Raw genomic sequence first — 13,064 nt, 5'->3', positions numbered from 1 at the left:
AAAAAAAAAAATGAAGACACAAATTGGCTGAAAGTAAAAGGATGGGAAAATATATGCCATGCTAATACTAACCAAAAGCAAGCTAAAGTGGCTACACTGATGTTAGACAAATAGATTTCAGAGCAGAGAATCTTAACAGGGATAAAGAGGGTCATCTCATAATATAAAGGAATCAATTTATCAAAAGTTCATAACAAAACATGCATAAACATGTATGTACCTAATAAGAGGACTTCAAAATAAATGAAGCAAAAACTGATACTAATGAAAAGAGAAACAGCTAAATAACAATTATATTTGGAGATTTCAATACCCCTTCCTCAATAACCGATAGAAAAAGTAGAAAGAGAATCCGTAAGTACACAGAAAACTTGAACAACGCTATCAACTAATTTGACCTGATTGATATTTATCATACACTCCACCAAATAATAGCAGAATACACATTCTTTTCAAGTGTACATGGATTATTTAAAGGTGACATCACTGGGTGGAATCTGAAACCATACCTTATATATTTTAAACTGTCACATTAAAATACATTGGTCCATATTATGCTTTGATGGATCTCTTACCCATACATGAAAGATCCATCACCTTGCACACCCCTGAAAGAGTCTTGGCAATCCCCAGAATGCCCTGAAGCACACTTGGACAACTACAGATTTAGATTATTCCATTTTTTAAAAGGGTTAAATTATCAACTGAGCTGTAGGCAACTCCTGTGGCCTAGGTGACCATAAAGAATCTGTTACAAAGTGAGGAAGGCAATCCTCATGCTGATTTAAAGGCTAGATTTGGTGGGTAGTTTGGATTAGTTCAACTTCTGCAACAAATTGCTATGCTTTCCTCTTTAAATATCCTCTTGAAATGAAGTACCTAAAAGACTTGCAGGATCTGTGCACCACAGATGAGCACTCAGGGGAGCAGAGAGGGGCTAGACGTCACTGACACCACTCAGCTGACATATTCTGTCTGAACATATTGTCAATCTTTAAGTCCTTGAGGCAGGAACAGTATTACTTACATGTGCTGTCAGCATGTAACAAGGATCAACAGGCTCTCCAGGTACGAGAAGCGCCAAGAAACTAATAAATTAAAAAAGAGAAGACATTGGTACGTTATTTAGGGCACAAAATCTTAAGTTGTCAACATAGCAGACACATTTGTTCTAGCCTCTGCAATCATGTACCCACTAACGTCTTCATCACTGTCTAAATGTTTTTGATAATGTAGACCAATGTTTTAATAATGACAATACTGGCTCCCTAAGAGTAACTGGTGACAGGGGGCAGAGCTAAAAAATCCTCTTCTCCTCAGAATCTCTGGGTGTGGGACAAATATGTCAGTTTTAAAAAAAGTTTCCAGGTCATTCTAACAGGCAGCCAGGGTTGAGCCCATCATGAAGATATCACACTCCTAGTAAACCTTACGGTCTTCCTCTGCTGCTCCCTCTTTATTCACCCCTCAGGGAGAATGTATGTTCAAAGACCTATATTACATGTTTGGGAACATATAAAAATTGTAAGACAGACTTTGTTTCGAAGAGCTCTTATAATCTTATAATAAACAAAAGGTGTTACGTTCTATTATGGCGGCAGAATTAAGCTGGTTTACACTATGTGCCTACCTAACCTTTTAATAAGATGCTTAAAGAGGATAGAAAAAGTAAGTTACAAACAGAAGGTCAAACCAAATAATGCACAAAGAGTCAAGTACAGAGGTTCTGTCGCTCTCTGGCAACATGGCATTCAGGGTTCAGTACCATGTAGGGACTGGAGCATGGAGGGAAAAAGGAAATGGAAATCAATCAAGGATCCCATCTTACAATCCTGGGATTCACCTATTTAGAATGAGACAAGCCCATAGAAAATACGAAAGGAGTTGCCACCATGAGCTACATTTTAGGTATGGTGGAAGATCACTGGAAGAAGAAATTTCTGTTCCCAGAGTTTTAAAATAAGGGCCTACCAATGAGATGTGATCTGATTAACTCCTTGGGCAGATAGTAAAATGGCTAAATCAAGATAAACTGATTTCAAAAAATTAGTAAAACCTAAAACTGAAGAGGGTCTTGTCTTAATACCAAGGCTCTGTTGAAAAGTGTGACTGCTTAATCCCACAACACCAAAACAAACGAAAGGTCACTTGGGACCAGTGAAAAGACTAACTTGCTAAACAGAAGGGCCACAGTAAGAAACAAAAGGGTTCCAAATTACCTGCCCCATGAAAAACAGGTTCCCTCCCTTAAATTAGAACAACAGATGAAAACAGACTTCTGTTAGAATAGTGGAGCAGCTAAATTTCTCCATAAGAAAACCTTTTAAATTTCCTTTTAGAAACTAGATGTATGTAAATTAAGTATTTATATTAGGAAATTACAACCACAGTCTACTCTCTGAGAATAAAAGGAGTCTTAATTCTACTGCTCATTAGCAGTAAAGAAAGAAAATGTAAAGAAAAATGTCTCAGAATGGTAAAGTTCAATGGGAACAAATCAAGTTATTTTAATTGTCCCATCTTTATTCAGATAGAGAGCAAATGGCTACTACAGGTCACCTAGGAAATCAGCCTAAAAGCAAAGAAACAAACGTAGGTTCCTGATACTCAGAGCAGGGCCTTCCTTCTATGCCACATCTCCTGCATATTCAACTGAGATGAAAAATATTCCATTGGAGATGAGAAAATATGATTTCCAGGATCACCCACTAAATGACAATGTACTCTACACAGTATCATTCTACACGGATATAAGGAGGACCCAATGCACCAACTAAACCAGTCCCTGTTTCCAAGCAGGTGAACCCCAGCTGCCTGAAGACACAGGAAGCGTCTCTAGAGTTAGGGTAGCCACAGTTTCTACTAACATTCTGTGCTGAATAAGATGCTTGATGCTTTTTGTTTCATACTTTTTGTGTGTGTGACTAGCCAAAATCTCACAATACAATTCAAGTTACTATCTGCTGCTTTAAATTCTGGTGTTGATGAAGAACAGCTGATTAGGGCCTTCACTGTAAGCTGTCACATGCTCAAAGACAAATGTGAGCCTTCCATTTTCTTCATTTCCATACTGAGTAATCCAAATGCTTTCTCCCAAAGCCTGATTTTTCATCCCTTTAACAAGGGATGAGATTTCTTTCTTTAGACAGCTTCAGTTTCTCTGGTTCATTTTCCAGTTGGATAATTTCTTTAATTTACTGAGATCACTCTGAATCCTTGCCTATTATCCAAGAGGGATGCTAATAAAAATAATAATGCTAATATTTAACAGTTGTGAGATGACTACATACCATGTACCAAACTAAGCACTTTCCCTAAGTGGCAGGATTATTTGGGATGCTTGCTGCTGGAAGAGACTCAGAAGAATGAGTGATGTCTTTCCCTCCCCTATTCCAAGAAGACAGCCACACAATTCTATTTTGAGCTTGAGTTCCTCCCCTCCATGGGTATCATTACCTTTGGAGCTTCTGGGCTGAAAACAGAAGTTCTCAAGGTCCACAAGGCAACTCCTCAGCCAGGCTTTGGCTTGGAAATCTGGTGGAAAATTAGAGGGTGAGGGTTGCTGGGAGAGGGGCACATCCCCCAGACAGGCTGCAGATGTGCAATGGACCACACCTGTGAGGCATCTGTGGCAGGAGATGGGCACTAATATCCGAGGCCTTGAAGCAGAGGTGAGGATCTTGAAGCTGAGCCTAGGGTCAGCGGGGGGAGGACCTCTGTGGGGAGCATCTCTGAGCTGGCTGGAGCATCCATGCCCAACAGACACAGGAAGCGTTGGCCAGGGAGAAGAATCAGGATAGAGGGATAGCTACGACCAGAGAATAAGGACCAGGCCTCTTCCATCTTTTCCAGGTAGTAGCTGAATCCCCCGGATTTTGTGTCAATCTAGGGAGGCGAGGCTCCTCCAAATATAACATATTGAATTCTCGATAGTCTTCTGAGTAGGTGCTCAATGCCAGATTTAGTTTGATTGAGGAAAAATAAATTGATGTTTTGCTGCATAGGAGGGTGGTGGACCAGGTCCCTGCCCATCACACAGACGTTCTCTAATTTTATACTCACAGGAACCATTTTCGGCTCCAGCAGCAGCTCTCCACCTCATTTTACAGATGAGGCTTAGGGAGGTTAAGTAACTTGCCCAAGGCCATACACATGCTGCAAAGAATCCCAGCTCTGCCTGATTCCAGAACCCATGATCCTTATCATACTGCAGATGATTTGGGCTACTCTGTAATTAAAAAAAAAAAAAAAAAGACAGACAGATTTAACTTTGCAAATAATTATAAATTAACTACATCATCCAAACATGGAGAAAGAAACCAAAGTCAACTTAATTTTATATATTCTTAGATATAAATTTGTGCTGTGTCAGTTTTTTTTAATGACATAAAAATTCTAGCATAGATTTAACATGGACTAAAATTTTAAGTTAAAAAACTTAATTCTCAGCCTGGAGCTGTTCACTAAGTATCCAAGTGAAGAATGTGGTACCTTAGTTTAGTATTCACCAAGCAACTATGACATGCCAGAACTGTACTCGGCAGTCCTAATCTCTGAGGATAAAATTCAAGTTCCTTGGCTTCACAAAGTCACCTGCTAGCATCATCTTCATCCCTAGCCTAAAAACATCATCTTCTCCAGCTATACTAAACTGCTTGCATGTGACACTTAACACTGGCAACTCCATTACAGCACATACCCTCCAGAAACTAAAAGTTTTTTGCATGACTATCACCTCCTAGCCTCTAGGTTTAATGAAAAGAGGGATTATATTTTAATTTCTATATCCCTAGTACCTAGCTCGGTGCCTAGCACGTAATATTCAAATACTATTCATAGAATGGATGTAAGAAAAACTGAATAAAATTGCAATTTTAAAAGTACTTGGTCTGTTTCCCGTATTTGCAAGACTAACCTCTGACCCTAATGTCTTTCCCCAAACGGTAGATTCATATTATGAGAATCTTTCAGCACCACTAATCAGACCCAGTAAATTCTGGCTGAGAGCAAGAGAAAGGGGATAAATAGAAGGCAGGAAAGCTGCCAGCTCAAAGTCTGCATTTCCAGGCAAAAACAAGTAAATACATTTGCAAAACTGGCTGTATATCCCAAGGGATGCAAACTGGTCATAGGCTTTGGCAACAAGCCTATTTTGCTTTAAAGCACACCTCTTAGTACAAGGTTAGGAAAACCAGAAATTCCCATATATAACTGATCAAAACTTGTAAGAGAATTTGACAAAAACAACCCCAAACTCTTAGAAACCAGTTAAGTAGACTATTAAATAACTACAGAAAGTAAATGATTACATTTAGCACAAGAGTCAGATTTAACTTTAAAAAACAAAAAAGAAAAGCAAGCCACTAATTTTAATTTCAGATCATTGTTGAAAACACAGAATTGAATATTATAAAAAGGAGGGAACAAGCAAAACTTTTAGTCCTGAGATTGTTAACTATTTTGTAGACACAGGAGGCATAAATACGTTGGAAAGGTAGATAGCATAGATAGCCAAGTACTATACTTAGACAGGAGTAGAAAGATACAGGGAGAGAGCCAATTAGGGAAGAAAAATGGCTTAAGATTAAACAGCCAGCCAAATGTATGAGGCTTGTCCAGGCTGAAAGTCATCCTTTGGTTACTGCAGGTGATGAGTTTATCATAGGGATAAATGGGGACATCTGAACTCACAATTCAGGACACAAGATGAAGCTACCACAGTCTGAGACCAGCTCTAATGATCCAACAGCACAGCTGGCCAAGCTATCATTCAGTCTCTCTGCCTCTTGGCAGTTTGGGGCAGTTTCTGCTTGTTTCTTCTCCCTTCTCCACTATGACTACTTTCTCTCTGCTTCAGGGCTTTGTTAATTCATGGTTTCTTTTGGGCCTCTGCTTTTCTAGCAACTCTTCCTGCTTACACTCTGTCCTGACTCAAACTTGCAGTAACAGAGATTCTGACTGGGTCAGCAACTCACTGTCAAGGATGTAAAGCCTCTATGGGGCAAAGCTCTTGTGCCAGCTGGTTTCATGAATTCCTCAAGGCCTATAAAATGGCTGGCTGCTTGAGGGCCAGGCACCAATTACTGACCCATTCAGCTGTGGCTGAGAAAGAAAAGTGAAATAATCCAACCAAACTTGACCAACTTCCTGCTTTGTTCAGACGAGGGCTGAGGGTGTAGCAAGCCCTCACAGAGCCATCTAGTATACAGTGGTCCCATCCAATCTACAACCATTAAATTTCATACTCTAGATTCAGGCACCTCTCATTGAAATATAAATGGTTTATAACATAAAATTGGAAAAGGAAAGACTGAAGATGATGACGGGGGAAAACTGAGGAAATACTCTATAGGAGGGCAAGGACAGAATTCTGAGCACTGATGGAGAGCTGGCCTCAGAGAGCAACATCTCTTTCACAGAACTGAAGAAGGGAGAAAAAGAATTCATGCGTGTTGGTTTTTACCTCTTTGGTAAAGTTAGAGGAATAAAATGCCGATAGTTAAAGGATGAGAGGGGTTAGGAGCTTGAGGATAATAAAGGAGCTTTGGAAGAACCATTGTAGGGAACATACAAGTGGACAAAATATTGATTAAAGAAAAAACATTGCCAAATATAGGACTCAGAAGTTCCAGTAATATCTTGATAAGCACTATTTGCATAAAGTCAAGTCAGATGTTCTCCAGCAACTCAAAGTTGAGCAGACATCTTAAGGTTAAGGGTTGAGACCACGTAAAAGACAAAAAGTCTCTAGGATGTTACCAGTGAGGGAATCTACCATATAAATGAGACAGAGATCTAATAATGAAAAGATATGAATGGAACATGCACCTGATAATTCAGCAAAGTCATTCATAATTGGATATAATATGTAGGCAAACAAAGGAATGAGAACACTTCCCTTCCACATTTTAGCATGCCTGCTTATGAAGAAAAGAAATTAAATGTCAACTCCTTGTAAAAGAATTCTTCATGTATGATAATTTATATGAAGCATGATTCTTAGTTATATCTCATATTTGGCAGGGATGCTTATGATATCTTATGTAATATATGAATGCTTTAGCTTGCAAATTTTTGTTAATTGTCCTAGGCCATTACTTATTTGGAAGGGGAAGAGAACCAATCTTTCTTCACACCCAATACATGTCAGTTCCAGTGCTAGGTGCTTTACGTATGTTATCTTATTAATCTTCCTAATAGTCCTGTAAAATAGGTATAACTGTGAGTAAGTTACAGCTGAGAAAACCAAAGTTCACAGAGGTTAAGTAATTTGCCCAAAAATGTAAAACAAGTCTGACTCCTAAGCATGTGTTCTTTCCAAGAGGTTACACTGCAGAGAGCTGAATAGGGAGCTGTCAAATGAATTCTGACTTTCTCCTACTGCCAAAAGCTTAGTAGTTTATATATGACCTTACTACAAATATGGACTGTTTTATAAATACCTTTGTTCTCTCCAGAATATTTTTCTACGTTTAATTATTTTGATCCGTCAAGAGGTACAGAGGTGCTATTACAGAACACACCTTTGAAGGGAATAAAGGAGTGTGGGTTCTAGTTGTGGAACCTTAGGCAAGCTTTTTAACCTCTTTTGGGGCCTCAGTTGTTTTTTTTTTTTTTTTTTGCGGTATGCAGGCCTCCCACTGTTGTGGTCTCTCCCGTTGCGGAGCACAGGCTCCAGATGTGCAGGCTCAGCGGCCATGGCTCATGGGCCTAGCCGCTCCGCAGCACGTGGGATCCTCCCGGACCGGGGCACGAACCCGCGTCCCCTGCATCGGCAGGCGGACTCTCAACCACTGCGCCACCAGGGAAGCTCTGCCTCAGTTTTTTTACCTAGTAAAATGAGGACTTTGGACTAGGTGGTGTCTGGGTTGTATTTGACTCAAGTCGTCATTCATTCTTTCATTCATTCAGTAAACAGACTGAGATTAGGTACTATTTTATGTGCTGGGAAAACACTGGTGAATGTAGTTACATTCTCATGGAATTTACACTCTCTAAAATTCCTGATCTTAAGACAGTAATTCTCAAGGTGGTGAGGAATCATAGGTGGAACAAATTTTCAAAGTCACTTAGGGAATACTTTTTTGAAAGTATACCTATACCACATCCTAGATTCACAGCCTACTCCCCACAAAGTAAGCACCATGGGGAGCCAGTGCTATTGATAAGCATTTGTGGTATCTTTCTTAAAGGCTTGGTAGAAAAAAGGTTGAGAATTAGTGTTCTAAGTGATACAGCAAATTAAAGAGATGCAAGTCATATTGCTCTATTTGTAAGGGAGACTCATTAAGAGAGCCAATTCTAAGCTTAGAGTAAGTTGGAAAGTGCACTTGAATTAATAGTCCCTGATTAATTTAAGTCCTATGAACACTTGTACCAATCACATAACAGAAATATTAGAATGCTTACCCATGTTATTATTGGCCATAATCTCTCGCGCTGAATTCACGTGCAAAATCACTTGATTAAAAACACCACTATCCTTCTGGCAATTAATTTTAATATCCCAGGCTACATCCAGTTTTCTGTTTCTAAATACAAACAAACAAGCAAACACATATTAATGATGTCATAGCATTTTGGTGATGAGAAGCCTGCTCACATATTCTTCTTTCATGTTCTGAGAATCAACAAAAACTGAAATGTTGGAAAGGTTCTAAAAATGTATTCCCACTCCTCTCAAATCTAACAGTTATACCTAAAGTTTATGCTACAGTAAATATAAAATTACCATAGAAATGTGCATCACTTGAAAATTAGAAAAAAAAGAACACACTTCTAGTTTAATACTGTCAGTCATAGAATGTTTTATTTTAAACTTGCTGTTCAAACTTTCAAATACGACATGTGTGGCAAAGAAACAACAGTTAACACACAACATCTGCCACAATTCTATCTTCGAACTGCCTCTTCTATATTATGTGATATGTTACAATTCCTTTCAATTTCTTACATTCATTGTATTCTTAAAGGCAGCAATGTCAATTCTTCTGCTTTGAAAACAGTTCCATTAATGTTCTGAAATTACTTAAAATGACAACTTTTTCCTTTCAGTATTCTACTGCTGCCCTCATTAGTGACATAATTCAACATATTAATACATTGTTGAGAGGCACACTGTACTCAATAAATCAACTCCCAACTCTAAGTTAAAATGAACTTCAATCAAAAACAAGCATCTTCCTAAATCAGTTTACTCAGCTACTTTTCTCAAAAATATTTCCATTCTGAAATAAGTTTTTCTGTGAGATACAATAGTTTCATTTTTACTCCTAACAGAACTCATGCTGTACTTTTTTTTTTCAAAATATATTCGATATATTCTGTGCAAAATGTTAAGTTCTGTATAGGTATGTACCTTATTTTGAAAAAGTTTATAAAATATAATTCCTAGAAATAACCTCAACATTAGACAATAGAGGAAGAAGAAACATATCAGAAAAAGCCTAATTTTTCACAGGAGAAAATAAGTATGTTCTTAAAGCTCCAGTAATACATTCCTTGAAAAAACTCAGAATGCACTTTGGTCATCATTAAACATATTAGAACACAGGCAAATAAAATAAAATACTTTTGTTGTTTTCTACAGAAAGAAAATATGGCTGAATTGAGGCTGATCAAAAGGAATGGTGAGAGCAAAGTGATATTATGATATGGCTCTGTTCTCTACACATTCCTGATCTTAAGATGATTTGGGGATTAGAACTGCACCAATCAAATAAATAATTTACAATTAATTATTTTAAATTCCCAAAAACATGGTAAAAAATGTGAGGATATTCAACATGATACACCTTGCACCAAGAAAATTCTAGACTGTCTCAAATAAATTCTTTGTTTTAGAAACTAGATACCCAGTTTTAAAAAAAAAGTTTGCTAAAACATTTCATGTTTCACATAACTCCTAAAATTTCTTGATTGTACAAACATAACAACTTAAAATCAAGGCCCAATGTAAGATACCATCATATTCGCCCTATTTACCTAACATGCCAACAGGATAAGTTCTCATTTGGAAACTTGGCAAATTATTTAGGGGGGAGGGGGTTAACTTTCTAGGTTAAAAGCATCTAAAATAGCCCTTATATAATTGGGGGTTGAGCGGGTAGATGTACCAGACTAAGTTTAGAAGGTAGAATTTGCAAGCTATAGCTATTTTTCCTGAAAATTCAGATACAGTTTTACAACTAACAATCAGAAGAATATTTAACTGGTTCTTAACCTTATTCTTAAGTTGTTCATTTGAGTGTGGTATGAATAGCATACACTATAGTGTACCATAGGGAGAAAATTATTTTACTTGAGTAAACATAATGTACTTTAGTAATATCAATAGGCACTTCACTTGTGAGATGAGCATATACCTCACTCAACAGGATACCATATCATGCCCTAGTACACTATAACATACCCATATAAAGATACGCATTAAAAGTAACAATTTTAAAAAGTGCACATTTTGAGCATGCACAGTTGGAGCTGTGCAAACAGCCCAGTGTTTCAAATAAATACAATTATTACTAGTTAATTTTTATCAAAATATCTTACAGTATGGTAACCATTTACAATTATTGCTCTATTAAGAGTTTTATCATCAAAGAGCACTTGTTGACCTGTTGTGTAATACCATATATATTAATACTGAAGGGTGCTTAAACTGCAGCTTAATCAATTTAGATCCTGGCATTGTTCCGAAAGAATTCAAAAGAAACCCTGACTGGATCTTGATTTACTGAAGAAAATGCTTTATGTGTTTAGCTGAGTCCAACGCTAGGTTATAAAGTTAAAGAAGTTTTCCTCAAGTAAGGCAAGTCACGGCATTGACGGAGAAACAGTGCTTAGCAATGGCTTCTCTTCTCACGATTTGTTATTTTGTCATTATTTATGAGCAATTACCAGGATCTCAAGTATCTGGATATCAGTTTTATCACCCTTTCAACAAGTAAGTACATCAAAGCTACAAATAAAATATAAAGACTAAAATAAATGTAAAAAACAGTGAACAAGTGAAATAAATATAAGAATTGCACAGGACAGTCTGATGTAAACACTTCAATTTCCCAGCTGAGACTCCTGAAGCAAAGAGTCAGTGACTGCTTTCAGGCAGCTTAGTTGGTACTCTTATTCTGGAAAAGAGGCTACATCTTCTTTTCTCTGAATTGTCATGATTTAATCTTCCAAAGCTAGTGAAAAAATAATAGAAATAGTGACCATTAGAGCCAGTTTTGATACTGCAACTTATTAAATTATATCACATAATACTGTTTTTATCTAAATTTCATTCATAAACAAGTGTAGGTTCTACTATTTTAAATTCTTTTATCCTTTTATTTTCAAGAAGAATTCATCTTAAACAAATAAAAACGTGGAAATCAGATTTCTCTTGCTTTTTTTTTACTAGGAAGTGGCAATATACATATACTACTTGTTAATATGAATATACTACACCTTACTCACTAGCAGCTTTGCACATGTTGGAGGATGTATGCATTGCTATATAGATAAATAATATAACTTATGGCCAAAACCAGAAATAGGGCTCTTTTTCTTTTTTATCACCTAAATTAGATTCAGATTATAGATGAGTAAAAATAAATACTTCAACTTATCCTATACAAGAGTCCCATTTGTAATGAATACTGTTCCAAATTAGGAGTTCCATCCGTATTATAAACCAAGAATATCATTCTTTGAAATTAAATGTGAAATTAGTTAATTAATATTTAATATTATACAATAAAATCAAAATGACTCCCTTACTGTACATGTGAGATCTCAAGAGTGCTGGGGTAAAATCAATGTCACAAAAATATAATAAGGCACTAAGAAATTTAAAAATACCTGCAGGCTCTTACCTTTAAATTAAATCCAAGTAAGTCACTGATAACACCAGAAACAGCTGACAGGATGACAACCTGGGTGATGTTATAAAGCAGTGGATTCATTGTAAGCCCATATAATCTAAAGGGACTGTCCAATTCCTAGCAAAAGGGGAAAAAACCATGAGCCCAGATTCATTAAGAATTATCAGTTAAATTAATTCAGGACAATATGCAAAGAGAATTTTTAGAAACACTGTTTCAAAAAAAAGTTACAAAATTATGATAGCTTTAGAAAGAATAAACTTGGTTGAACTTGAAATAAGTAAATATACTTTTAGGTTTTCTTAGGAGAAAATGACTTTCATTTAAAAGAACTCTGGGCTTCCCTGGTGGCGCAGTGGTTGGGGGTCCACCTGCCGATGCAGGGGACATGGGTTCGTGCCCCGGTCCAGGAGGATCCTGCGTGCCGAGGAGCGGCTGGGCCCGTGGGCCATGGCCGCTGGGCCTGCGCATCCGGATCCTGTGCTCTGTGGCGGGAGAGGCCACAGCAGTGAGAGGCCCACGTACCGCCCCAAAAATAAATAAATAAAAAAGAACTCTGTAACCTAAATTTGTAACTCCAATTTCTGTCCCAAATGAATGACTAATAAAGTATCAATCTAGTAGGTACAAGGTTAAAGAATATTTTTTATTGTAAGAATAGAAACTGAAAGAGAACAATATCTTTTTGCAGATTTAGAAATTTAGTTAGCCAAATTTTCAGCCAATATTAATACATATAGTAAAAACTCCCCCTTGAGACAATTTTCAAATACATGGATTCATTAATTAATTGACTGATTCAAACATTTAAAGTTCTATATGTGCCAGGCACTATGCTAGACTCTGGGAAGTTAAGATTCAGTCCCCATGCTGAAGGACTTTGCAGTCTAATAGACATGCAAATAAATAATTCAACTACGAGAGTCCCACAAAAGAGATATGCATAAAAGGCAGAGGGCCATACAGGAAGGTGCTCCTGAAACTTAGTGCATGGGGGGAAAGCTGGCATTCCCTAAGACACATGAGAACATGGCACCTTTGAATTACTACAGGTTGTGCATGGGAAGACGTACCTTACGTACTACTTAGGTAAAGGTCATTCTTTGGGCAAACTGTGCCTAAAGAATGGCACTAAAGGAATTTAATTGGGGGAGTAGTATATCAGATGTGCGTGTGAGAAATACAGATTAGAGAGCAACG

The 13,064-nt window shown here is 37.3% G+C and overlaps 1 protein-coding gene across 4 annotated transcripts in view; it reads right to left on the bottom strand.

The window, feature by feature from the left end:
• Positions 1-13,064, bottom strand: part of PHTF2 (putative homeodomain transcription factor 2) — a 142,920-nt gene that overhangs the window by 21,067 nt on the left and 108,789 nt on the right. For all 4 annotated transcript variants that reach the window (XM_024738099.1, XM_024738102.1, XM_024738101.1 and 1 more), the window contains 5 exons: positions 11,856-11,981; positions 8,410-11,183; positions 4,063-4,228; positions 3,457-3,534; positions 1,028-1,088 (listed from right to left, as the gene is read on the bottom strand). In XM_024738099.1, coding sequence (XP_024593867.1) covers positions 11,163-11,183; positions 11,856-11,981 — 147 coding nt within the window. In that variant the 3' untranslated portion in view covers positions 1,028-1,088; positions 3,457-3,534; positions 4,063-4,228; positions 8,410-11,162. The remainder of the gene's footprint in view (positions 1-1,027; positions 1,089-3,456; positions 3,535-4,062; positions 4,229-8,409; positions 11,184-11,855; positions 11,982-13,064) is intronic.

Source organism: Neophocaena asiaeorientalis, unplaced genomic scaffold, assembly GCF_003031525.2.
Source record: "Neophocaena asiaeorientalis asiaeorientalis breed wild unplaced genomic scaffold, Neophocaena_asiaeorientalis_V1.1 scaffold170, whole genome shotgun sequence".
Classification (NCBI taxonomy): domain Eukaryota; kingdom Metazoa; phylum Chordata; class Mammalia; order Artiodactyla; family Phocoenidae; genus Neophocaena; species Neophocaena asiaeorientalis.
Note: the sequence above shows the minus strand (reverse complement) of the source record. Positions and strands in the feature narration are given on the sequence as shown.